Source organism: Myotis daubentonii, chromosome 5, assembly GCF_963259705.1.
Source record: "Myotis daubentonii chromosome 5, mMyoDau2.1, whole genome shotgun sequence".
Lineage (NCBI taxonomy): Eukaryota > Metazoa > Chordata > Mammalia > Chiroptera > Vespertilionidae > Myotis > Myotis daubentonii.
Window position 1 is genome coordinate 89,774,737 of NC_081844.1, and position 26,935 is coordinate 89,801,671.

Genomic DNA, 26,935 nt, shown 5'->3' on the forward strand with positions numbered 1-26,935 from the left:
ACTGCACCCTCAGGGCCCTTAGCAGGCCTTTCTCCTTGCACAGAGGGAAGCCCCAGGGACCAGCTGTTGAAAGCACCTGAACTGACTCTCTCCCGATCAGTCGCCCCCTCCTTCCTGTCACTCCTGTGTCGCCCTGCCTGTCAGTGTGCTCCTCTGGCTGCGTGTTTCCAGGGAACTGAAGCTCATCTGCAACCCTGCTCAGGATGGGGGGCTCCTGAGGAAGGTGGCCCAGCTCCAGGGCGAAGCAGGGGTCTCTCTGTCACACTCACGTTGGGGAGTAAGAGTCGGGATCTATGTTCCTGGTGGGGACAAAGCCCACTTCTCCGGAGCACGCCGACTTCCCGATGAACCACTGAAGCCCAGGTATGACAAAGCCCACGATCTCGATGCTTTCTCCCTGGCGGAGGTTCAGTTCGTCCTTTTCTTCCCTCTCGTAGTCCTTCCAGGCCTTACATTTTCCTCTGCCTGCGGGGAGACAGCACCCAGGTCAGCTAAGTGCGGCAGAAACAGCCGAGCCTTCCACTAGCTTCCAATGCAATGTGAAGGGAGGGGTTCCATACTTTAGAACTTCAAGGACCAGTAAAATTCCCCCCCCCCCCAAAAAAAGAAACTCACAGGAATGACATAGGGCAGTTGGCTTTTCATTTTGCCAAACTAGGACATTCAACAAAAGGAACAGCCAAGCACTTTCGCCATCACTTTATAAAGAAAAGATGTTTGAACACACGGAGCCAAGATAATCTCAGAATCTGGATGTACCCGAACTCTGAGTAAAGTTCACTTGTGGGAAACCGCGAAGCTCACTAGACCAGTGATGGCGAACCTTGTGAGCTTGGCGTGTCAGCATTTTGAAAAACCCTAACTTAAGTCTGGTGCCGTGTCACATATAGAAATTTTTTGATATTTGCAACCATAGTAAAACAAAGATTTATATTTTTGATATTTATTTTATATATTTAAATGCCATTTAACAAAGAAAAATCAGCCAAAAAATGAGTTCGCATGTCAGAGGTGTCATAGGTTTGCCATCACTGCACTATACTGTCCACCGCCTGTGTGCCAGCATCGTGTGAACATGTCATCGTGGTGGGCGCGACTCTACAGACCAGGGTGAGAGCCACTGTAGGATCTCCTCCTTCCCCCCAAGTTCTGTGGCCCCTGTGGCCCCCCGCCTCCCCAGCTGTAAAATGGGAGCGGCAAGAATGCCTGTCTCTTACGAATACTGGGAAGAGTCACGATGACTGGTGCCCAGTCAACCCGCAACCACTGTCAGCCCCTATCACTGGTGAACAGAAAACTGCCAATGGCTTAGCAGTGGTCGGCAAACCGCGGCTCGAGAGCCACATGCGGCTCTTGAGTGTGGCTCTTCCACAAAATACTGGCTCTTCCACAAAATACCGACTTCTGCGCATGGGACACAAAGTTTCAATCGCACTGTACATGCGCACCCGCACGTGGTATTTTGTGGAAGAGCCACACTCAAGGGGCCAAAGAGCCGCATGTGGCTCGCGAGCCGCAGTTTGCCGACCACGGGCTTAGAGGGATCACGAAGTCCCCCCTTCAGACTGTGGTCGTTGCCCAGCTTGATGAATTGCCCAGCGAGGACCGAGCAATGACGTATTTATGAGCATGTACTGTCCATCTGCAAAGCCCTTTTGTGTCCGTTTTCTCAGATCTCCGCAGGAACCCCAGAGCGACGACCGGAACCCTCTTTGTATGCGTTAGGAAGTGGGGGCCCAGAGAAGCACAAGAACAGTGCGTGAGAAGCCGGGTCCCTCCACTGCGGGTGACCCTGCTTTCTGCTGATTCTCCTCTGACTGACAGCATGGTTTTCTATGTGCCTTGGTTTCCATATTTCTTTCAGCTGCTCTGCTAAAGCTACTGGCTTTCCCCCCCGACATTTTTGGCCCAAGTTTCCATTGACAATGTCTTCAAGATCAGAAATTTCCACCCATTTGTGGGGTTTATGGTAAAACTTATGAACGAGACAGTTTAGCATAATGAGGGCCTGTGAATTGACCGAGGTCACACTGGCTTTAAGTTGTGGAGTCAGAATTTGAACCCAGAACAGAACTCACAGCCCCATGCTCATAACTAACTACAAGGCTAGATGGCCCCAGATAGTCAAAAACCTTGTTTATGGCCATCGCAGATTAGATTTAATATCTGGGTTCCATAATTCCCACTATTTCTTTTTTTGTAAGTATCATTCAGGCTTACAACTTACAAAATTTTACTTTTTTCTGGGGGTGGGGGGTGGGGGGTGGGGGGTGGGGGGAGGTACTCTAAGGATGAAGATGAAAGGAATTTATATTCTAGGTATCTAGCAAACATTAAAGTTTATTATCCACTAGACACATACATATACACACATAGATATACACATACATACAGATACAGATTGCCTAAAATGTATGTGTACATATGTGTATGTGTATTTTGTTTATGCAAAAAATAGTTACTAGTTACCCACTAAGTGCTAGGCATTCTTACTCTTCCTAAATTCAAGATTAATTTCACAAATCTTTAGGGGAAATTAAAAACTTTTTGACCAGAGATTGAAATCAGACAGCCTGCTGCAAAAGGTAAGATTTCCTTCTTTTTTATGGATGAGTAGTATTCCATTATGTAAATGTACCACAGCTTTTTTATCCACTCATCTAACAATAGGCACTTGGGCTGCTGCCAAATCTTGGCCATTGTAAGTAACGCTGCAAGGAACATAGATGGATCTGGAGATTATTCTGCTGAGTGAAACAAGCCAGTCAGAGGAAGACAAGTACCATATGATCTTAATTATACGTGGAACCTAATGAGCAAAATAAACTATGGGTACAGGCTGACAGCTGTTGGGGGTGGGGGGGGGGGCTGAGGCTGGGTGAGAAGGGTGAAGGGATTAAGCAAAGATAAAAAAGAAAGACTCATGGACACAGACACTGGCATCATGATTGCCAAAGGGAAAGGGGTTGGGGGAGTAGAAGAAGGTAAAGGGGGGATAATGGTGATGGAAGAAGACTTGGAGTGGTCCATACACAATACACTATACCTGGAACCTATATAATTTGATTAACAATGTCACCCCAATACATTCAATTTTTAAAAACGAAAGCAAGCAGCCTGTTTTCCCCCAGGTCTTTAAATCCCTAAGCTCCCTATCATTCCCCACCATCTTTCATCCAGGCCCTCACGCATGTGCGCTCTGCCTGCTCCTACAGGCACCTGCATCTGCAGGCCTGGATGGAGACCCCTCGTTGTACAGGTGAGGGGACACCTGTACAGACAGTAACTGGCTTCCCCGAATCCAGTCAGCAGCTGGGGCGAGACAGGAATTCAGATCTACTGACTCCAAACCTGCAGATGAAATTAGGGCAACGTTATCTCCCTGACAACTCTCTTCAACTCAGCCGTACCAATCTGATAGGAGCCCGTCCAATCCCTCTTTCTGGGAAAGCCACAGCTTCCCGGATAATTCTTCAGGAACCATCTGCCAATGGAAACACAGGGTTTGCAAATGTGGATTTCAAAAAAAATCAGAGCAGAGAGCGAAACAGTCCATTAAAACAATAGCGATGGTCGCGATGATGTGTGGTGGTTATGACTTGGCCCGGGGCTGGCAGGCATTACTGAGCACTCACTTTGTACGGGCACTGTGCGAAGGAGAGGGGTCAGCCTGCCGGGCACGTTTGCCGGCTCTGCAGTTAGTGTGTCAGTTCAATAACTAACAGCTGATGCCTTTCCATTCTCACCACCAGGTTCTCTGCCAGAGCTGCACACCGGTCCCCGGCCTGGGTAATGTTTGTTGCCACAATATATGTTTGAGTTCACAGTATCCTCCAGCAAGGATTCCCACATTTTAGTGTGAAAAAACATCCCCCTGTGCTTAAGGGGAGCTTATACCAACTTCAGGTTCCTAGGTCCAACCCCAAGAGAGTTTGAGGAGGGCTAGGGGGTCTAAATTTATAGTAAAATCCCCAGGAGATTATGATACAAATAGTCCCCATCCCCCACATTGAGAAATACCACAGTGGAGATCAGATAGAATACTACCCTTTAGGTACAATGCCCATCTGACATTGAGAGTTGTCTCCGATGCCATCAAATTGTGCAAACCTTGACTGTTACAAAAAATAAAAGAGAAAAAGCCACCTAGATTGTGTTCCCTCCCTGGCAGCACGGAAGCCCGCATGCCTGCTCCGTTCCGCAAAGACCCGGGTGTGCTCTGGGACCCTCTCCCAGGAGGCCGGAGGCTACTCACTGGTGGAAAGGGAGCGGCAGAGGTTCTAGGGCTGACACCGGCACCAGGCCCCGCTGACCCGTCACCAGGGACATGCCTTCGCACTCGGACCCGCCGTCAGCTGTTTTCACCGAGATCAGCTCGCCCTCGCCGAGTGTCAGACACTCGCCTTCCTGCTCAGCTGGCTGAGCCACGGCACACGTGGCTCTGCAGAAGAAGTGACCTGCAGATAATGAGAAAAAGCCCTTCCGAGGAGTCGCAGGAAGCGGAAAGGGGTTATCACACTATGTCACGTCTCTCTCCATGGCCCAGACACTTCTCTTTCTGGGAGAAAAGCACACAGTTGGTCAAGGGGAGGGGGGGGGGGGGGGGAGAGGCCACTGCAGGAGATCCTTGTGATCCCAGAAAACTGGTATCAGAAAGAAAGCCACTAAGAGGAATTCACTTAAAACAGACACTGAAAGCCTGGCCAGTGTGGCTCGGTTGGTTGGTATCCTCCTGTGTGCCAAAAGGTTGCCAGTTTAATTCCCAGTCAGGGCATGTGCCCAGGTTTCTGGCTTGATCCCCAACAGGGGGTGTGCAGGAGACAGCCAGTCCATGCTTCCCTCGAACATCAATTTTTTTTTCTCTCTCTCTCCCTCTCCCTTTCTCTATATCTAGAAATCAATAAAAATATTTAAATAAAAAAATAGAAACTGTAAGTTCTGAGTAATTCATGAGACTAAGGTTTAATTGGCACTTCACCTTGAAAAAGAATGAAACAAAAACTTATGAACATATATTTAACAGAACTTCAGTTATAACTACGACCTCATGTTTAACCTTAGGACCAGCGTAGAATAAATTATGTTAATTCAAATTAATATAATTTCTCCAAGTAGGTTTATAGTAGCACAGTATGACATTCTTTCCTTCTTATATGATTTGTGCAATATAATCACAAAGGGAATCATTTTGCAAAAGATTCTATGCAAATCTGGCTCTCAATGTCTCTATGACATCATCACTTATCGACCGGTCAGGTGGAGCCTTGATCCAACCCTTCCTTGCAAACAGATTGGTGGGAGCTTCAAGCAGTTCCTCAACATCTCTTTCTTTGATCTCACGAAACCTTTTAGGTTTTGCAAGATTTGCAATTTTATTATACAATAAAATTCTAGCATTTGTTTAGAAAAGTGATTCTCAATCTTGGATGCACATTGGAATTATGTGGGCAACTTTCAAGCTATACCAAAGCCTGGGCCCCCACCTCAGGAGATGTCACTAGCCTGGGTGGAGTCCTGGCAAGGGCATCTTCTAAAAACCCCCCAAGATGCCCTGACTCATGTGGCTCAGTTGGTTGGGCGTCATCCTGTGCACCGGTTAGATTCCTTGTTAGGGCACAAACCTGAATTTGGGCTCAATCCCCAGTAGGGGATGTGCAGGAGGCAGCCCACTGATGTTCGCTCTCACATTGATGTTTCCCTCTCCCTCTCCCTTCTTCTCTCTAAAAGTCAATAAAAATATCTCTATATATAAAAGGCTAAGTGATCATCTGACCATCTGGTACATATGACGTACATTGACCACCAGGGGACAGATGCTCAATGTAGGAGCTGCCGAGCTGCAGTGACTTGGCAGTGGCAGTTCTTGGGTGACGCACCCCAGAACCAGAGAGGAGGGAGCCTGATTCCTCACGGGCCGCAGGACTCCATGTTCGGCTGTGGGTTATGTTGTTGCTGGGGCACTGTTGGCCCCGAAGCTGCGGTGACTTGGTAGTGGTGGTTTTTAAACTTCATAATATTGCACCTAAAGCTAAAATAGATGTTGCTAAAATCCAAAATGAAACAATGGGAAATTTCCTTTCAATATGCACGAATCCATGCACTGGGCCACTAGTTTAAAAGTAATAAAATAAAATAAAAACTCCCCAAGTGGTTCCAACATGACAGAATCAGTGAGACTGGCCAGCAAACCTGCTCATGTAATGGCAACATTAAACTGAGAGAGATATTTGGGGTAATATTATAATAGGTGGGTTTATTTGTAAATATTACCACATTTTAATCGTTTTTGCCTCCTTTGTATCCTGATCATTTCAGGGACTTTGCAAATAAATATCCAGATAAGACCCCCACCCCTACTTCCTGCTCACCTTCCTGCGTCAGGAGTGCCAGGAATATTGTCTCTAGGTGTTGATCATCCACGGACACTTGGACCTCTGTGTCCTCCACCAATCCGCAGTTGAGCCAGTACTTGTGGTCGAAGAGAAGATGCTCCAGACACGCAGACACGTAGCCTAGGAAGGCAAGGCCACAAGGGTCCTGAGCAACATGACTGCGGCCACCAGCTGAGCACAGAGGAGTGTGAGCGAGCCCCTCCTCAAGGTCCCTCCCAGGCTCTGGTCCCCAACTCATCCCCATTTCACTGGAATTGGAAGAGCATATGTTGGTAGCTTAGCAATTTCTAGAATGAATTTATTCTTATCGGCATCTGTTAGGAAATACAAGTCATTTTAAATGATATTTACGATTTTCAACATAGTTATGGGTCTCCATAAATGCATAGTGAGATGACCAAACCCCATTACCTTTTTCTAATGTAGCCACGGAGGAATCTCCAAGATGACAATGCTGAGCCTGCGGGGGGGGGGGGGGGGGGTTCCTGGCTCCCCCTTCAAGTTCCCCTGAGCTGAGGCTCACATTCCTGTCCCCCTGGAGATACAGTGGCTGGGGTGGGGGTTCTCCATGGCCCACAAAAGAGCCAGGACTTTTTCAATGTCCCCACTCTGATCCTCCGCCCCATGCAGGCCCAGTAAGCTCTCCTTTGTTAAAATCCAACCAGAAACCATGCAAATTGCAGAATCCTAACAATTATGGATAGTACTTTAAGGAGCTACTCTGATCTTACTCAAGACCAGCTCCTTTTTGTCAACCACCAAGTTCACATCTATCTCAGCACTTTGAATTTAGTCTCGACCAGTAACTACTGCCAGTTGACTGGCTGTCTAATAAAGAAGTCTCTCCCTGAATACAAAGCAGTGCTGTGTTCGGCATTTTAGAGTAACAGTTAACATTGGCTTTAGGTTTAGTTCAGGCATTCTGTGATATTTCAAAATTAACATCCATGTTAGGGCTCTACCTCTTTTAATGCTCTGAGCCAAACCAATTTCTTCTCGTCAAACCCTGCAGCAGGGCGGCTCTGTGGCGTGGGCACTCATCCCCCAACCTGCTCCCTGCCGTACCTAAGCTCAGGTAGGTGGAGAACTTCCAGATTTCCTCCACGGTCTTGAAGGTGATGAGGAACTGGGCCTGCTGGGACTGGATGCCCACCAACCTGGCTGAGAGGTCCTGAGCAAAGAGAACGGTGAGTCAGCCAGGCGACAGTGTCCTGTTAACAAGCCCACAGGAGTACAAAATGCTTTGTATCAGTTTCTTAATCATGGCACTGAATTTTACATCAAACACACACAAAAAGGAAAACAACCTGAATGTCCATCAGAAGAGACTGGTGAAAATGAATTATGGTTCATTCAGACAATGGGATTTGTGATGTCACGCAGCCAAGAAAGAATAGACACTCTCTGTGCACTGATACAGCCTCTGAATATACCCTGCTAAATGGGACAATGGCAGTGACCAAGAGAAACAACACCAGGGTGTAGAACCAAGTGCAGCGAATGCTACCTGTTGTGTAAATAAGATTTTTTAAAGTAGGGGGGGGGGGAGGTAGGGGATATAAATCAAAGATGGCACCTTTTATTATGAATCCATGTCTACTGATTATTTTTATAAAGTTGGCCAACTACCCTCCAAAAAGGTTGATCTTGCTGTCATGTGTTCACAAGCAGAGGGAGAGCAGGCTGGAAAGCTCCCCCCACCCCCTTTTAATACCTGAGTCACTGACCAAACTTGGTTTTCCCCTGCAATCTGACTCTGTTGCTTGCCCACGCCTCTGGAGTTGACTGTTACGAGTGATGATCAGAAAGTCCCTGTCTCCCCAGGCTAGGTCCCGTATCACTAATCAACCCTGGAGCCCTGACCTGGGAGAAGCTTGGGGAAAGAAGAGGATGGAAGGACCCGAAGGAAGAGCCCCTCGCTCAGCAAAGCCAGAGTCCTGGTCTGCCGTAGCAGGCCCCGAGGCCCAGGTCCTCAGGATGAAGGGCCCAGTACTCAAGGCAGGGGTCTGGGCAAACATTGGTCTACAGAGAACTTACTATTTGTCAAGTACTCCACCAAGTGCTTTATGAGCAATGCCTCCTTTAATTCCCACAGTTAACCCCAGGGAAAAGTACAATTACAGTACTTAATCCATTCTAAAATGCATTGTTAACACATTTAACCATTTCTGACACCAAAGATAAGAAAGCATGGCATCGCCCTAACCGGTTTGGCTCAGGGGATAGAGCATCGGCCTGCAGACTCAAGGGTCCCAGGTTCAATTCCGGTTAAGGGCATGTACCTTGGTTTCGGGCACATACCCAGTGGGGAGTGTGCAGGAAGCAGCTGATCGATGTTTCTCTCTCATCAATGTTTCTAACTCTCTATCCCTCTCCCTCTCCCTCCCTCTCTATAAAAAGTCAATAAAATATATTAAAAAAAGAAAGAAAGCATGACATCATACTTAATGGGCAGCATTTATTTTCATCCTTAGAGGTAAACAAAATAATGGTGCGTTTTATAATCAAAGGCCATTTCAGGTTAAATGGAAAATGGGATTATCAGTCTTACAGTCAAGGAGGCTGGGAGAGACAGGTTAAGCAGGTCGCCCAAGGTCACCTGCAAGTGCACTGTGGCACCCTGCCTGGATCCAGATGACTCCAGGCCTCAGCTTTCCCCGAAAGCTGGCCCTGCTGGAGCCTCAGCCCACAGACCCGCTCACTCAGCCAAACCCAGCTCTTGCCCGTGTCCAAAGTGACCTAGGTTAAAAGACACTGCTCGCTTGGGCAGCACATATACTAACATTGGAACGATACGGAGAAGATTAGCATGGCCCCTGTGCAAGGATGACATGCAAATTCGTAAAGTGTTCCATATTTTTTTAAAAAGAAAGAAACTCTATGGTTCCTGAATTCTGAAAATTTAAAATCAAAACCACCCTATTGTTTATGTGATCTACTAGGCATGGAGCACTTAGTGCACCCCACCACCACCTCCACCCCCCTAAGCGCAGTGCCCAGCTCTCTGCAGAACTGTCTCATTCACTCCTCCCCAAAACACAGATGTGATCATTGGTTACATGACAGAGTAATAAAGCACACTTCTCTTTTAAATATGTATCAGATGAATGCGGAGCCTGTAAAAATAACTAGACATAAGTTTATTGTGTCACGTATTGTTTTCCTTCCCCCACCTCTACTGCAACAACTTTTAACCAATTTTGACTTTAGCTCTCCCAGTAAATGCCTCCTGAACTGCAAGCAATTGGGTCATACTCTTCTCCCTGGGTTTAACAATCAAAGATAATATCTTCCCACTATGGAAGATCAGAAATTGGTTTACTTACCTTATTGCCTTTTCCTTCTCAAATTCTAATATTTATAGTTACTAATTCTTGATTGGCAATTTTGATACTTAAAAAAAAAATGGAGACTTAGTGGTTAGCAGTGGCTGAGAAAGGGGATGGAGGGCAGTTATTGCTTAGCGGGTACAGTTTCAGTTTGCGATGATGAAAACGTTCTGCAATGACAGTGGAGAGGGGAGCACAGCAATGTGAATGTGCTTAATGTCACCGAACTGTACGCTTCAAATGATTAAATTCAATGAAATGTATGTTTTATATATATTAGCACAATAAAAATACTAAAATTCAAGTTCACCAATTTTCTTTTACGTATACTTAATAAGGTAGGTATAGTGATTCCCATCCCACAGAGGTTACACAGCTAAGGATGGCAGATTTGAAAGGAAGTATTCCTTGGCTCTGCAACTCCAGGGGCTCCCCCAATCCGAGCTCCTGCCCTCCTGCTGAGCAGAGAATGTGTCCCTCATTTGTTCAGCCAGATGTTTTCTCCAGAGCCCACTTAGTCCCAGCGCTGTCTCGGGTGCTGGGAGCCTGTAGCAGAGGATGCACAGGCGGGGCAGTCCTACGCTCTGCCCAAGCTCACCTTAAACAGAGCACGCACCTCCTGGTCCTCGTTCTCCAGCGCCCAGAGCCGCCTCCTGGCTGCTTCCTGCAGGGGGCCATTTACACACCTCCTGGAGTGGCTCTTCACACTGAAGGAGAGTGTCAGGTCTGAAAGAGAACACGGAGCCTGATGAGGTCGGGAATGCAAAGGGAGGAAAGAACTAGATAAGCACCAGTGTTTCCCACATCTAAACCCTACAGGGCTGCCCTCATTACTTAGAGGTTACGGGTGATCCTAACGATGCTCGGAGCACCTCCTTGAAACTGTCCCCCAGAAAGAAATGCTGAGGTCCGGATGCCCGGGAATCCCGGGACTTGGTGCGCTTGGGTTGGTTATTTCTGCTGCGAGCCAGGTTATTCCTACGCTGCCTGGCACTGAGGTGGCAGTGCTGAGACTGTCACTGAACGTTCACCAAGCACATCAAGCATTCACTGGAGAACCAGCGAGGACATATACTTCCTCCTGCAGATAACCTGTGGAAGTTTCTAACTATTTGTGTATTTAGGAAAATGCATTCATATGTCACATTTATGGATTATAATAGATATGATATACTTTACACATTTTACATACACACATACGTTGTCTCTAACCTGTCTCTTTCTGATAAGCATTTATTAATGTTTTTGGGTAATTGGTTGATTATTACAATCTATCTTTAATTTCTCAAATGGCACATTGAGTACTGTGACAGACACTGTTTTAAGTGCTGGACACAGAGGGAAACCCAGTGGGGGCCCTTGGAGGTGGGTGTGCCTTTGGGCAGCGTTGTCAGGAAAGGCCACACTCAGGAGGTTCATCTTAGAACTGCACTTTGCCAGGTGTCTTCTTTAGAGAATCAGTAAAAAGGCCATTACTAATCATCAAACACAATAAACCCAGAAGGTGCTGGACTGGATAATCACAGAAGTCTCCCTTCCAGCCCAAACTTGCCAGGACCTCGGCAATCCCCAAGCACATTAGAGATGGCCCCTATCACACAGGCCTGGGTCCACAGGGCAGTCCTGGGCCCTGACCGTGGAGAGGCCTGTCTTTAACCCAGAAGTCCTGAATGTGCTGTGGCTGTAGACCAGCTCCAACATGACATGTGCAACTTACCTGGCATTGGCGTGAACTTCAGTTGGATGATTGTTGCCTCCCGTTCCTCCCTGGCCTGTGTTCTAATCTCATCCAAGCCCTGCATCGTTGGCAGTCCAGGTCCACCCTCTGACGGGCAGCCCCTCTGCACACGGATCTCTAGGAGGAGGGGATGTCCGGGGGGAGGAGTCACACAGACCTGGGCTCAAGGCTTGGCTCTGCCCTTGCTAACTGCACCACCTGAGCAGTTAATTACTTCCCTATGCTTGACTTGTCTCATTAGCAAAATGGCTGTTAGAGTACCTGTCCCACAGGGGTTTTCAGAGGCTTACTAAACAAGATAATGCACATAGAGGCTTTGTCTGGTGCCTGGTACATTCTAAATGTTCACAAACACATTAAGCATTAGCTGTTGCCCCTCACAAATCCCCATGCCCACCCCAGTACTCCAGCAATTACTGCTCTCACTGCCCTCATCTGTCACACCTATATTTAACCTTGACTCTGAGTCTCTGATTCCTTTTCACCAAACTTGTCTGTTCTTGCAAAACCTAATCCAAACTCCCCTCTGGAATCTCTCTGGTAATGGCTCCTAGTGACTGACAGCTCCCCTCTATATAAATCCCTTTGCCACGCATGCCCATGCATCCCTGGATATGAAACTCAAAAGACCAGGATGTAAATAAGCAAACTGCTTTTGAGATCTCAGCCAGTGAAAGCTAATATTCGGAGCGGAGCCTCTGGGCTCACTGCGGGATCCTGCAGTGCCCTCTGCGTCACCAGACAGGGCGAAGTCAAGTCCACTCTAGTTCATGGCGAAGTGCATTTTGTCATATTTCTGTCTGGCCTTTTAATCATAATCATGTATCTGATTGATTCTGTCTGCAACTCTTCCTTATAAAGGAGAGGTTGGCAGCGGGAGCCAAGGCCCCCCTTCTCTCCCCGTGACCTTCCTGGAAGCAGCGCCCTGGCAGAAAATACTGAAAAAGGAACAAGTTCAGCCTCGGTAGACTAAGTTTCACCTACACATACCCCTTGTTCATTGGCCTTGGCCTTTGGGCACAGATAAGGCAAATGCTGACTCCATTGTGTTCATGAAACAGCAGATGGGGATGCAGCTTTTGGCGGGCATGGCCCCAGCTGACAGGCAGACGAGCAGATTGACACAAAAGAAGGAAGTGAAGGGTAAGGTTTTGCTTATTGCCAACCAAGCAGTTTGACAGAATTTGGAATTAGGAAAAGAACAAACCTGGTAAGACACTTATACAATATCGATTTACATGATTTATCTCCTTCAGAAAGAACATTCATAATGTAAACCTTTTCCTCAAACCTGTTGTCTGCTGGAGAGAAATACATGATTGGAGGGGCCGTGGAGCCCGTGGTTGTGAAAAAGGACCGGGTTTGAATGCCTTTCTCATCACCTATTAGCTGTGGCAGTGGGGAAGTCACCTCCCTCTCTAAGACTCCGTTTGCCACCTTCAGAATGGGGAATGTGGCGCCACCTCCCCGAGGTGAGTGAGGCAGGATGGGCAGAACATACGAGGATCACTTAGCACACGCTTGGCACAAGGTTTGCCCTCAAAATGGCCCCTTTTACTACACGACAGAAACTGAGTCTTCTACAGGTTTATCCTCAGAGTCTCGGGTACAAGGGTCAGCCCAGGAGTAGCTCTCTGATGACAACTCTCCCGTTGCCAGCTTCCCTGAGGTCTCTTAAAGGGACCCTTGTGAGAGGCATGCATTGAGAATAAGATTTTTCTCACATTAAGTTCAAAATCTTTTTCTGCTTCTGAACAATTCATACAGATACCCTTCTGATCAATCACCTCACACATTCAACCCTTTATTCACTTATTCATATTTATTGAGAACCTACAATGTAGAAGGTGTTGTCAGGTAGTATATAGAATACAAATATGACCACCACATATTTGTTCAACTATTGCTGTATTTATTTACCAGACATTTTCTGAGCACCAGCTGTGTACAAGTAATTCCTTTAGATACCATGTAGAATACATAATTATTTAGGAAAAATTACCTCTGATTTTAAAATTTAACCAAATTAACTTTTGTTAGTACAAGAAGTATGAATGGAGCTCCTAATACATGCCAGATTGTGAAGAGTTTTGAGTATCAGCCTGAGGAGGTTTAACTTAATCTTGACAATGGAGAGCATTGGAAGACTGGTGAGCAAGGCAATGTCATAGTCAAGGTCATGCCTACAGGATGCATTTTGTGGTGGTTCTAACAAGGATAAGGGGAAGGGAGCCTGCAGTTGGGCGTGGCCAGGAGGTTGCTGCAATATTCTACATGGAAATGTTTTTGTTCTTTTTTAATAGGGTTTGTGTTTAGGGTTTAGATACCTGGAGTCATGTTCTGTAACAGGAAACATCTTTCCTTATCTTCAGGTGAGGATCTAAACTCACTCGATATGTCTCGATCCTTGGAAAGAGTTTCTTTACCTGGAAAAGATCAAATGAAAGATAATTGTGAAAGTGTAAGCAAGGTATAAACAAGGACTGAGAGCTTTTTCTCCAGGGCTGGTGGCATGGAAGACTTCTATCACCATTGCCTTATAATTATTTATGATCAACTATGATCCAAAAAAACTATCACACATGTCATCTCAATCATGCAACAGTCACAGTTTCCCCGTTTTATTAAAATAGAAACAGATTTCCACCCACAGGCCAGACTGAGTCCCTTGGCATGATGCACTGAAAGTGCGGAATATATGTTGGGTCAACAAGGTCATCATAGATCTGACTACAGCGTTGTTTAAGGACAACAGAAGTGCTGGAGCAGAACAAGGGAGAGTGGCACTGTTGGGGATATGGCTGGGGCATGGCTGTAATAATCCTGAGACATATGACTGTCCCCAGACTGTCCTTCTGTCTGCCCACTAAATAGAGTCCTGTATGGGAGGTCTCTCGTCCCCAGCTCTCCAGATGTTTCTGTCTTTGCAGCTATAGAATTGGAGTGAAAGGATAAAAAAGAAGATTGTGACACAGGCCAGGGTTAGGGAGAAAGCTATTTTGATGGCAGAGAGTTGAAAAGAGAAGAGAGTGTGGCTAAACAGCATGAGGCAGTAGATACATACAGGGTGTGCCAAAAAAAAATGTATACACGTTTTGAATAATTATTAATTCCAATGGGTTAAATTTGAAAAGAAAGAAACATCAATTGAGCTATCAGCTGTTAAAGTGTGTGTACATTTTTGGGGATATCCTGTATACGTTAAAAAAAAAAAAAAAGAATAGAGGGTAATTTCACAAGAATGGCTATGGAAAGTGGGTCTCCTTTATGGTATCCTCCAAATACAAGAGGATACATTACTTTTGGTTACTCTGTTCTTTTGACCATGACATTGCTCAAGGACTATAACATGGGGTCTGAATCATATATTACCTGGCCCTGAAAAGAAGGGTTAGCAATCTTGGCAATCACTGTTCGAGTCACTCATTTAATCCCGCCCCCCCCCCCCCATTTCTTCACTTGCACAATGGTGGTGGGTCAAAGTCAAGCAGGCTACCAGGTGTTCACTCTAGACCAGGGGTGGGCAACCCCTGGCACGCGTGCCAAACATGGCACTCCAGTAACTTTTGCTGGCACACGAAACCCTCTCTTATAATCTTCCGTGTACAATTTTTTTCTTAATAATGACTTTTTTTATTTTTCAGATAAATTCAGTGTAGGTGTATCTTAGATAAATAAACAATTTTACATAACATGTATGCATTAAAACATAAATGTATTTTTCATCATCATATACTGTGTTTTTGTCGCTCGAATGAATTTTATTATTTCTTCAAGGTTCTTCACATACGTACACCTTAAGAGATATCAAGTAGGCGTAACATGTTCTCAAAAAATTAGGGTTGGCATGCAGAAGAATTTTGAGTCAGCGATTTTGCTGGTTTTGGCACGCACTCACAAAAAGGTTGCCCGCCCCTGCTCTAGACCTTTGCTGCTGGTGATGCAGCCCAAGCATGACAAATGATAGTGCAACCATGCTCCATATGGTCACAACCGGTCCACGCCGAACCCAAATCCTCATCTTGCCGCCTGGAGTCTGTGCCTCCTCCTGGGCCCGTGCAGCGGGTTTTGAGATCCAAGTGGAGGACTTCCATTTCTTCGTATAGGAAACAGTCCATCCTCTTTTGGTGGTGAGCAGGGAGAATGAAGTGGATTTTGGCTTAAACTGGCAGAAGGAGGGGCCCATCAGCTCATAGCCCTTCATCCGGTAAATCTCGGGTATGGTTCAGCGCCAAAAGCTAAGCAGCTTAGCTGGAAAGCTGGCGATAATGAGCTCTAGTTGAACAGGATCATTTCACAGTTCTGCCCCCGGGAGCCGAAAGTAACTGTAGCAAAAGGACACTGGCTTGGGAATCATGAGACACGAGGTCGGGCACCATCAGATCCTCCCATACATCAGTTAGGTGACCTTGGGCAAGACATTCCATGTGTCCGTTTTTTGAGATTTCACTTTTCCCGCCATATATGAGGGACTGACCTAAATCAGTGCTTCTCGACACTGGCTGCCTATGTGACGCACCCAGTTTGATTTTTTTTAAATACCAGTGCCTACCCTCATCTCCATAAATGCTGATTTCTGTGGTCTGCAGTTAGCCCAGCCACAGGTATTTTCTTAAGTTCCCCAAATGCTTCTAATTGGAGTCAGTGTTAAGAACCACATGTCTGCATCGGAGGTCCTCAAACTTTCACGTGCATGTGAGTCACCTGGGGACATTGATAAAAGGCAGATGCTGCTTCCGGAGTTGAAAGCCTGAGGATCTGCATTTCTCCCACAGTCCCCGGTGATGCTCCTGCTCGTCCCAGGGTCACACCCGGAGTGGCGGCCCACTTCGCTACGCTAGGACACAGTTTGGAGGCTGGTAGACCAGAAGCACAGGCCACAGAAAACCCACAAATATTTCTTCTTTTTCTATTTTTACCCCCACACAGTGAATTTTAAAGTTTGAATTGCTTGGCATCTTTTAGAAATTAGGATATTTCGCATAACTCGGATGCTTGGCTTTGCTTTGAGAACTGGAAGATCTACAGCCAAGGCCCCCACTCTCAGTGGCAACAGTCAGCCGAGGCTGTGGTTGCTGCCGCTTGACAGGGCATTTGTTCTCCGGCCACACATCCCCCACACTGACAGCTCACTCATTTACCCTCAGCCTCAGCAAGCCCTGGGAGTGTGTCCCTGTTATAGGCCAATGAGGACCCACGGATGAGTCCACCTTGAAGAAGGAAGGCCAGGAGGGTGGCCCTGGTTGGGGGGCGGGGGTGGAGGGTGGGTGCCCAGCTCTTAAAGATGTGTGAGGTTTAGAGAAGAAAACTGCAGAATGTCACACAACACACTTGTTTTGTAAAAGATACCTGTACAGGAAACTTGTAGAAAAATATACTCCCTCTGTCCCATAATAATAGTAGCAAGTGAATATTTAAACGGGAATTATTGGCGAATGCAGCTGTAAGTTATGTTGTAGCGCAAAATTGCGAAGCCTTCAATCAAAATCAATGTTTCATGACATCTGTCATTTGTTTTGGCACATCTTTCAACTTTTAGGTTAATCTAATTATTACGAATTATAACTATTTTTCTGATTTCATTCACTGATTAAAATTAATTGTTTTATTTCAGTTGAATATCAACCCATTGTAAAAGTAAGATGAAAAAAAGAGAGTTTTCAAGCAAAGATCGAGTTGCGATTGTCCAGTTCTTGATGCATCAAAAGAAAAAGGGAAAGTTGCAGAAAGGTGCAATTACGTTAGCTGCAAAACAATTTAAGTGCAACAGAATGACCATATCAAGAATTTGGAAATGTGCTTCCAGAAATAATTGTCAAGGAGAATCTTATGCTAATGTTGATTCTTTGAAAAAACAAAACTGTGGACATAAATGCAAAGATCATGGAGAAAAACTTGAAAAACTTAGACATATTCCTCTTAGCAGAAGAGGCACCATATTAGCCTTTGATAATATTTCTCCTGAAATACTGGATAATACGTTTCTGTCACTTCAACAAATTATGCTGGAAGCAATGAAGAACAATGGCTCCAATAATTTTAAGCTCACGCATATAGGGAAAGCAAAGCTTCGCAGCCAATGGATCCTGCCTACAAGTTTAAAATGCAGTAACAAAATTATTGAAAAATCCAGAACTATCTGAACACTCAAAATAAAAATTAGGAGTACTATTTTTAATTTATTGTTTAATTTAATCTAGTTTTTTTATAATAAATGTTGCGTTCTATATTTATTTTCTTTTGCTACTATCATTATGGGACAAGTTACATTCATCAACTGCTACTATTATTATGGGACAGAGGGAGTAGAAGAATATCTGCATTGGGGTGGCCATTGATTTTCTAAATAGGATGGAAAAGCACTATTCACAAAAGAAATAATGGATAGCCTGGCCAGCATGGCTCAGTGGTTGAGCATCGACCTATGAACTAGGAGGTCATGGTTCGATTCCCAGTCAGGGTACATGCCCAGGTTGTGAGCTCCATCCCCAGTGTGGGGCATGCAGGAGGCAGTCAATCAATGATTCTCTCTCATCATTGATGTTTCCATCTCTCTCTCCCTCTCTGAAATCGATAAAAATATATTTTAAAAAAAGAAATAATGAATAAATTGGAATACATTTAAACTAGAAACTTCTGTTAATCAAGAGATGCAATTAAGAGAGTAATAGGTAAGTGACAGAGTAGAAGGAAATATAGGCAATATGTATATTCATCAAAGAGCTAGAATCCAGAATATACAAAGAATGCTAATACGTCTTTATTAGGTAGGCAACCTTCTAGAAAAATGGGCAACAAGCTTGGATAGGCATTTTATCAAAAACAATATCTGAATGGTCAATACATTTATAAAAAATCTTTTCAAGCTCATCAGGGAAATGAAAACTAAAATCACAATGAAGCACCTTTACATAGGCCAGCTAAAATGAAAAAGACAGATAAAGCCAAGTGTTTGTAAGGATACTCATAAACTAGAACCACATTTATGGCAAGTAAGAATAAGTTTTGAAAATTTTCATTTTGGAAAACTGTTTGAGAGCTCCAATTCAAGCTGAGCATATCCATTTATACACATGCATAAGATTCAGCAATTCCAATTTTGAGTAGATATATACTCAAAATAGTACACACATATGTTCACCAAAATACACCTACTAAAATATTCAGAGCAGCAATATCAATAAGAACCAAACCCTGGCAACAATACAGATGTCCATTTACACTAGAATGGATAAGTGAATGGTAGCATGTACAATTAAATACCATGCAGCAATGGGAATAAATGAGTTACTGCCACAGAAAGCAGCACAGATGAATTTATTCATCTTGTGGAAATTCAACAAGATGTACACATCTAACTTTATGCACAATTTTGTATAAATGGTAAATTTTAATAAAAGGACAAATTTTAAAATATTCCTGGCACCCTTCTCTACCTACTCTACCTCAGAATATCTAGGGGTAGACTGGAATGTGTGTTTTTAATTAGATGTCGGGGATTTCCGATGTCCCCTAGAGCAGCGGTCGCCAACCTTGCGGACCTCATGGACCACCAGTGTGCATAGAGGCAGCCAGCTCACCGGATGCTTTGGGACGTGTGAGCCAGAGGCCAGCTCCTTGAGAAACAATAAGGAATCTGGGACATGAAAGTGAGTTTTATATTAGGAAGAGCAGTTAATAGTTGCACAGGATTTATAGTTATAAAGCTTTTTCATATATGGAATTACATAAAATTCAACATGAAGGAATTTCAAGATCTGAGCTGGGCCTTGTGAAAGAACCGGACACTATTGAAGGCAACAAAAAACTATTATATAGAATAAAGTACTTTAGGGAAAATATATGGTACTTTAATGACTGAAAGGAAATAACCCAAAAGGTCCATGGTGGCTATTGCTGAGTTATTTTAAATGATCTTTCCTATGCTTCTGCCTACTTTCCAAATATTCTGCATTGTCTTCCAACACTAGAGGCAGGTGAGGCAGTGTCTGGGAACAAAGACTCTGCAATCAGACAGTCCTGGACTCAAAGCCTGGCTTCTTCATTAGCTTAGCCATGTGACCTAGGAGAACCCAGTCTCTGTGGCTCAGATGAGCCTGCCTCCCTTCATCCCTATCTCCAAACGTGGACACAGGACTCAGCATAAGTGAATCGAGTATGCTCTGCCGTAGCCATGCAGCCAAAGTTAAGCCCATGACGACACTCACCAGCACTCTTACGGACGAGAAGATTTCTTTCCACTGACCTTGAAGCTGCAAATGTGACAGCGTGGAGCTGTAGGTCCCACCACAGGGAGAAAGCCTGCCTGAGGATGAGACCAACCTAGTGCAAATAGAGCTGAGGAAAGAGAACTTCCTGATAACATTTCTGGACATCTTGATGAAGCCATACCTGAAACAAATAACCTCCGGACTTTTCATTTATGAATCAATAAATTACTTTCTGGAAGCTAGTGTCTTTATTATTAATACTGGCTAGATAAAGTTACTAACACTTAGTTCAGAAAACTCTGAGATTTATTTAAACACTATCAAACTACTCTCCAAAGTGGCTGTAGCATTTTGCTTCCCCTTAGCAATGTGTGAGAGCTCCAGTTGCTCCACATCCTCACCAATACTTGACTGTGTTGCTTGTTTTCATTTTAGCCATTCTATAGATGCCCAATTTTATCTCATTATTTCAGTTTGCATTTCCCTAATAACTAATGATGCTGAGCACTTTTTTCGTGTGCTCATTTGCCATCCATATAGTCTCTGAATGACAGAGAACTGTGGCAGAGTTGGGCGCCACACAGATCACTGGGTGCAGACCTTGCTGTTTCCACTACATGAACCTGACCTCAGAAATCTGAGGTTTAAAGTCTCTAATCCGGGAAACATCTAACTCACAGAAACTTGCTGGAAATGAGAATCCACTCCCTTTTCTCCTATCTTACCTTGGCATTCTCCTTCAATCTCCTATTATTACACTGATAATTAGTATTTACCAAAAAGGTTGAAAGGGAAGTTACAAACAGGATCAATGTAGGCAAATATCTCTCCCCCACAGCAACTGTTGAAGGGTGTAAAGGGTGTAACTTCTGCCAAATTTCTTCAAGAATGTGTTGAAAATAAGGAGAAAGTGCTAGGAGCTTTTAAACAGACAAACTTCGATGTGGCTTGCTCTGTACTCCTACGTGAGCAACTGTAGTTTATTAAACAATGACAAGAACATTTAAGGGTCCCGGAAGTCAGCGATGATGGCAACTGACCAGTAACTCACCCTCTCACCACCTGCAGTCAGGAGATTTATGTGAGCAAATGAGAGACATCACAGGGAACTAATGCTGCAGGCAGCACGCACGTGTGAGAACGCAGCATGCCTGGGGTTGTCAGAACCAACATCAGTCATTGTGTCACACAGCAGCAAGCCAGCTGGGCAGCCAGCCAGGGCTCAGTTCTATCAAGAACCTTCTCCTTTGCTGCCTCCCTTACCCCTGAGGACTGTTGATCCTCACTGTTTACTCCCACAATGGCAGGAGCAGCCGAAGAATTATGAGCACAGACTCCTAGTCCTATGGAGTCAGAAATTAGGAAGAAGGAACGCTGGAGTGGTCCCTACTTGCTAACAATAAAACAGCCCACAATTACTGAGGGGTTTTCAGAAGCCAGACCCTGTGCTAAATCCATGAGATGAATGATCTGATTGAACCCTCACAAATGCTCCATGAACTAGATACTACCATTAGATCCAGTTTACAGACAGGAAAACTAAGGTTTGACGAATAGAAAGCAGAAATAAAATGAAGTCACTAGAGTCAAGTTGCAAAATAACTAAAAGCAAGTAGGTTGAGGTATGAGGAAACAGTTCTATTCTTGTTTTAATGAGCCTGGGAACCTACACCTTTGAACTTTCCAGTCTTGGGTCAATACATGATATCCATCAAACCTCCAGATAACCCTCTGATCACCCCTTAAAGGGCAAGGAAAGAGTGTTCATACCACCTGAGATCCATTATCCAGACCACCAGGCCTCTAGAGGATTAGCATCTTGGACCCATAGAGAGTCTAAGAATGTAGGACTGGTTCTTCTCAAGAATGTACTCCTCACTGTAAGAATCCTTGGTTTTTCTTGCTTCTGCACACCACTCTGGGTATTGCTTAGTTGTGTTTTCAGTTTGCAAACCTCAAGACCCTTGAATAAATGTTTATCTTTTATTTCTACCCAAAGCCTCCTGTTGTATACGATCATTTGAGAGGTTCAAAGAATATAAGAGACTTGCCCAAAGTCACACAATTACAGTGGGGCCTTGACTTATGAGTGTCCCAACTAACGAGTTTTTCGAGATACGAGCCATCTCTCGGCTGATTTTTTGCTTTGAGTTGAGTTGCAAGCTAAAATTCGGGTTACGAGCCAGCTTCAGATACCCCACCGCTAGTTGGTGCAGCGAACATCACAGTGATTTGACGTACGAGTAATTTGAGTTACGAGCTCCATCACGGAACGAATTAAACTCGTAAGTCAAGGCCCCACTGTATTAAGTTGCTCCAGGATGTGTCTCATATTTTGTTCCATTTTTCTAGGATAAACAGGGGCACCTAGAAGGGGATGTTTATGTCAACTGGCCTCAGACCTACAGCACTTCTATCAACACCCTAAGAAAGGGCCCTGAGAAGTATGGAGAACAATATGGGAGGGTGTCATGAAAAGCCTCAATAGAAATAAATAGCAAGCTGACTCTTGGTGAAAATGTGAATCTAGAATGCCAACCAATTGTTAATAGCAAAGTCAGGTAAACCAATAAAATAACTGAATGAGAGTGTTGAAGAAGTTTGAGGTTGTTTTTCTCAATAGTGGTTCGTTGGTGGGTTTGACCTGTAGAATTCTCTTACATGAAATCCTGGGCTGAAGGACAGGACAGCAAACAGAAGTACAGTTGCTACATCAGAAGCTGAGGTCAGGGAGCAGGAGCAGAGGTCCCGAGACACCGCCCAGGGCGAGTTCACAACCGCCTCATTTTACAGATGAGCAAACAGAGGCCTACAGGGAGAGTGTGATGTGCTGGGGCCATAGACATGTAATTGATGTGGCTGACATTTATTGTGCTTAATCAACTGTGTACCAGGTTGTTTCACATGTAGCCTTAATCCTCATATGAGGAAGACAGTCATATCATAAAATCTACATGAGGAAATTGAAACACAGAGAGGTTAAGTAAATCGCTCAACACAAGTCAAGGAACAGAGATGAAACCCAGGCATTCTGGCCTCAAAGGCCAGGTGATTAACCGTGATGATGCCTGCCTCAGTGGCATTGTTTAGAGGTTTGTTTACTTATAATTTATAGATCTGGGGTGGCCTTAGTCTGGGAGCCTCTCCCTGCTGGAGATGCCAAGGTGCTCAGGCTCCAGAATACGGCTACTTCCCATTCACTTTGGCATTGGCCAGCCCAAGTAACGGGACCCCCGGGGGAGTCATCTGTCAGAGAGTAGAAAGCTTTGTCTAGGGGTTCTCCTGGGCTCCTGCTCCAAGGAACCATGGTAGCGCTCCAGGAAGAGATGATATGCCAGCTAGGGTTAGGAATGGTTCCTTGTGTGATGTTCTTCTATCTCCTCCCTAGCTCTCCCCCAATCTTATCACCCCCACCCCAAAGCTGCCACTCATCCTGATGAATGCCATTCGCGAGACCACGGGGCCTCACCTTGGACCTGCTCTGAAGACAAGCAAGGAACTTGCATTAGGGTGACCAGCCATGCCGGCGTGCCTGGGACTGTCCCAGTTTTAGCCTTGACTAGAGCCTGGGGGGAGCCCTCCGTCCCAGGCAGACCTGGGATGTTGGTCAGACAATGACAAGTCTCAATGGCTTGACACTCGCTTAGAGCAATAATTCTCCGTGGCTTCAACTTGACATACCAAAAAAGTATATCACCCTGCAACAGGTAGGAGGCAGGAAACGCCTGTTTTTTTAGTAATAGCAACCCTGACGAAAATAGGGTTTGAGGGACGGAGGCCAAGTTTATGACCACCCATGGACCCCAGAGGAACTCGCAGCCGGAGCTTTCTTCCTGACCTAGGGAATCTTGGGAAGAAAGGAAGGAAGGGCTTAGTCACACCCTGGGAGTGGCAGCCAAGAGCAATACTGCTCCTCACAGAGCCAGCTCCCAGCCTCTCTCTTCAGGAAAAGGAGATGTTTCCCGAGCTTATGCCCTTTTACAAAGCCAGAGTGACAAACACTGACGGAGGGAGGAGGGAGCCAGAAAGCACAACCATCTCCCCGACTTTGGAAGAGCAACTTCCCCACCCCAGCAGACCCCCTGAGCTTTCACTGAACCAACCACCTCAGCCAAGACACAGGCCAGGGCCCCCCAGGAAACTCACCTGGGCCCCAGGACAGACTCCGCTCCCTGGGGATGCAGAAGCAGCCACCCATGTGTTCACCATCCTCCACGGGCCGAGGACCCTGGGAACACCAGCCAGAAGAGCACTGCCAGGGCACAGCCTCCCCACGGTGTTCCTCCTCCCGCCTACTCCCTGGCACACGAGGGACCAAGGCCCCGGCTCAATGCACAATGCAGCCTTTGAAATCCCGGCTGCAGCAGGAGGCCCAGGGAGGATGGGAGGGGCTGCCCAGCCCTCAGGCCCCGCAGTCCTTGCACTGCCAGGCCTCTGCCTGGAAGCAGAGCTCCTCCCTGCCTCTCTGCAGACTGCTTCATGCCTATCAGGCTGTGGCACATTCCTGGCATTCTAAGACTCAGATACACAGTTTGGTTCTTGTGGGGGTAGCCAGGGCGGAGGAGGAGGGCAGAGAGCATCCCAGGAACCAGGCTGCTGTTCTTGCTCCCTCTGTGACTGACTTGGCCTCACAGACTGGCCTGCCACGGGGAAAGGGATTCCCCACCCAGCCTCTCTCTGCAATCACCTCCGTGGTATCTGCATGAAGCTGAAGCAGGGGCTGCGGGTGCAGCATCTCACCTCAACCCCAGCAGCATCAGCGAGCCAACTGCCTGCTGGTGAAGGTGCAACGCCCCAGCCTGGGCTCCCAAGGTCCTGGTGAGAAGGAATCCGGGAAATCGCCAGATGTAGCCCAGCGTCTTACAGGTGAGAGGGTGGAGGACAAGGTATGTTAAGGCTACAGTATGCACAAAAATACTGGTCACACGGACCAACCTCTTTTCCATTTTGGATAGTCAGCAGAGCAGGGGAATGCAATTGACACAGCGTGGCTGAATCTCAGAAAAACTCTCGTGACATCTCCCGAAGGGGATGGAGGAAATATGGCTGGATGCCAACAAGGTTAGACATAGGCACAGGTGATCGAACAACCACGCTCAAGGACCACTCATTACTTAATGTTTCTTTAATGCCAAGAGCAAAGGTCAGTGGTGAGTGGTCCAAGAGTGAGGAGGTATGGGCCAAGGGAAAGCAGGATCCTGACAGCCGGCCTTGCGGGCTTCTTGGAAGATGGACTTGAGGTCCTTCTCACAAGCATTTTAAGCAGGGAGGTGGCCTGGTCAAGTTAAATTCTGGAAGGAGCGCTGGGGCGACAATGGGAAGGATGGCCCAGGGGTCCGTCTCACTGGAGTGGTCGGGAGAGTCCACCGCACACACCAGCTCAACCACAGGCGACAGCGTGTCGACCGTGTCTCTGAAGTCTGGCTTCCGTTTCAAACCTGACTCATCTTGACTCCCAGTTTACTACAGACCAGGCGCTCATTATACATCACTGCACTTAAATCCCATAATGTAGGCATTATCACCTCTATTCGTGAGTGAGAAACTAATGGAGAGGGGTGTGCAACTTGCCTAAGGCCCTGCCATGTATGGTGTCAGCTTCAGGACTTGAGCCAGGTCTCCTTGCTTCCACAGCCCAGGGCTTCACTCTTCTGGTTATGGGCTCTTTTCATGACTCCACTGAGGAAGGATTATTGGGCAGGTGGGGGGCAGGGGCAGGGGCAGGGAACACAGGATCTCTCTGATCACAGCACCACATGCAGGATGTTTAAAGCATCCACTTCCCATAATGTGCCCCACGCTCTCCCCTCACCAAGGAATGGTGTTTTAGTGTGAATTAGGATGTTTTCTTGGGCCCAAGATAAAAGGGCAAGGGCTTCTTTAGAAAGCAGCCACTGGAAGTGTGGGGAGGTATGTGAGAATCAGACAGTGAGGAGAAACCATGGTCTCTCTTGCACATGGCAGCAAATGCTCAGACTTGTCCTTCTCCTTGACTTGCCTGCACACCATTCTCATACAGGCACAGTGATAGAGAACAGAAATGGCAAATGGTTCAGATCAGTCAAGGGAAGGCCATCTGTCATAGATGACAGAAACCCTGAAGCAGTGGACTGAGGCACACATTTTGGCAAATCTGAAATGAATGGTCCATTCTGGATAATGTCATTGCTTCTCCTGAGATACAAGAAACTAGTGCTATTCTGCTCTGGGTAGCTCAGATGAATCAACCAGAACAAAGAGTTTTCCAGACAGAGAGAGTAGCAAGTGCAAAGGCGCTGAGGCTGGACCCTGTGTAGCATGTTAAAGGGAAAGCATATGTGACTGGAGTCCAGTGAGGCAGGGCAGGGCACAGGGATGAGGTCAGAGAAAGCAGCAGGAGGTCAGAATGTGTAGGACCTAGAAGGCCATCTAAGGACTTTAGCTTTTACTCTGGGTGAGATGGGAGCCAACAGAGGACACTAAAGAGAGGGGTCCTATGATTGACTTAGTGTTTGAAAGGGTCACCCTGGCTGCTCCTTGGCAAATAGGCTCAGCTGGCATGCTGGGTATGCAGCAATTGTAACGTCTGGGGGAGAGACGATGATGGCTTGAACAAGAGTGAAGTTAGTGGAAGTGGTGAGAGGGCTTAGGTGTTTGACATGTTTTTCAATGAAAAGTATATTAGTCAAGGCTCTCCAGAGAAACAGAACCAGTAGAATCTATAGTACCTGTGGTGCCAGGAGGGCACTGCCCAGTCTGAGGAGAAGCTCCTGCGAGGCTTCAGGCAGTGAGGGACATGGTGCAATGCTCCCTGGTGTGTGGCTGGACATTCTGGTTTGCCATGGGAACCAGACATCCAGACTTTCAGACTAATTCAGAATCTCTTCCCAAGCACTGTGTTGGGCCAATACTTCAGGGCAGACAAACACGTCTGCCAACCAAATCCAGCCCAAGCGCAGCCTGTTTGCCCCTTCAGAAGTAAAATTGAATGGTTTTCCTTGGAAAATTTCACCATCTAGCTCAGATAATAAGATATGCTCTTAAGTGCTATAGTTCAAGAGAAAAACTAAAAGACCGTGTGGTGGGTGAAACTGTGCCCCCCAAAATAATATATTGAAGACTTAACACCCAGTACCTTAGAATATGACTTTATTTAGAAATAGGATTGTTGTAGATGTAATTATTTAAGTTAAAATGAATTCATACTGGAGTAGGGTAGGCCCCTAATCCAATACGACTTGTGTCCTTAATAAACAAACACCCTGTGAAGAGATAGAGACACACAGG

The 26,935-nt window shown here is 45.9% G+C and overlaps 1 protein-coding gene and 1 non-coding gene across 8 annotated transcripts in view; one reads left to right on the plus strand and one right to left on the minus strand.

Moving 5' to 3' along the window:
• SH3TC2 (SH3 domain and tetratricopeptide repeats 2) overlaps window positions 1–26,935 on the minus strand; it is a 96,142-nt gene that overhangs the window by 26,014 nt on the left and 43,193 nt on the right. For 2 of the 7 annotated variants that reach the window (XM_059698843.1, XM_059698850.1), the window contains exons 4-10: window positions 13,787–13,885; window positions 10,320–10,447; window positions 7,458–7,563; window positions 6,369–6,512; window positions 4,256–4,457; window positions 3,411–3,484; window positions 270–465 (exon numbers count right to left, since the gene is read on the minus strand). In XM_059698843.1, coding sequence (XP_059554826.1) covers window positions 270–465; window positions 3,411–3,484; window positions 4,256–4,457; window positions 6,369–6,512; window positions 7,458–7,563; window positions 10,320–10,447; window positions 13,787–13,885 — 949 coding nt within the window. Of the gene's footprint in view, window positions 1–269; window positions 466–3,410; window positions 3,485–4,255; window positions 4,458–6,368; window positions 6,513–7,457; window positions 7,564–10,319; window positions 10,448–11,438; window positions 12,431–13,786; window positions 13,886–16,163; window positions 16,318–23,815; window positions 24,111–26,935 lie in introns of those variants that run through there. The other 5 variants (XM_059698846.1, XM_059698847.1, XM_059698844.1 and 2 more) reach the window with 5 other exon arrangements.
• On the plus strand, window positions 9,147–9,253 carry LOC132236217 (U6 spliceosomal RNA). The gene has a single exon (XR_009453183.1). It is a non-coding gene; the product is annotated as a U6 spliceosomal RNA (small nuclear RNA).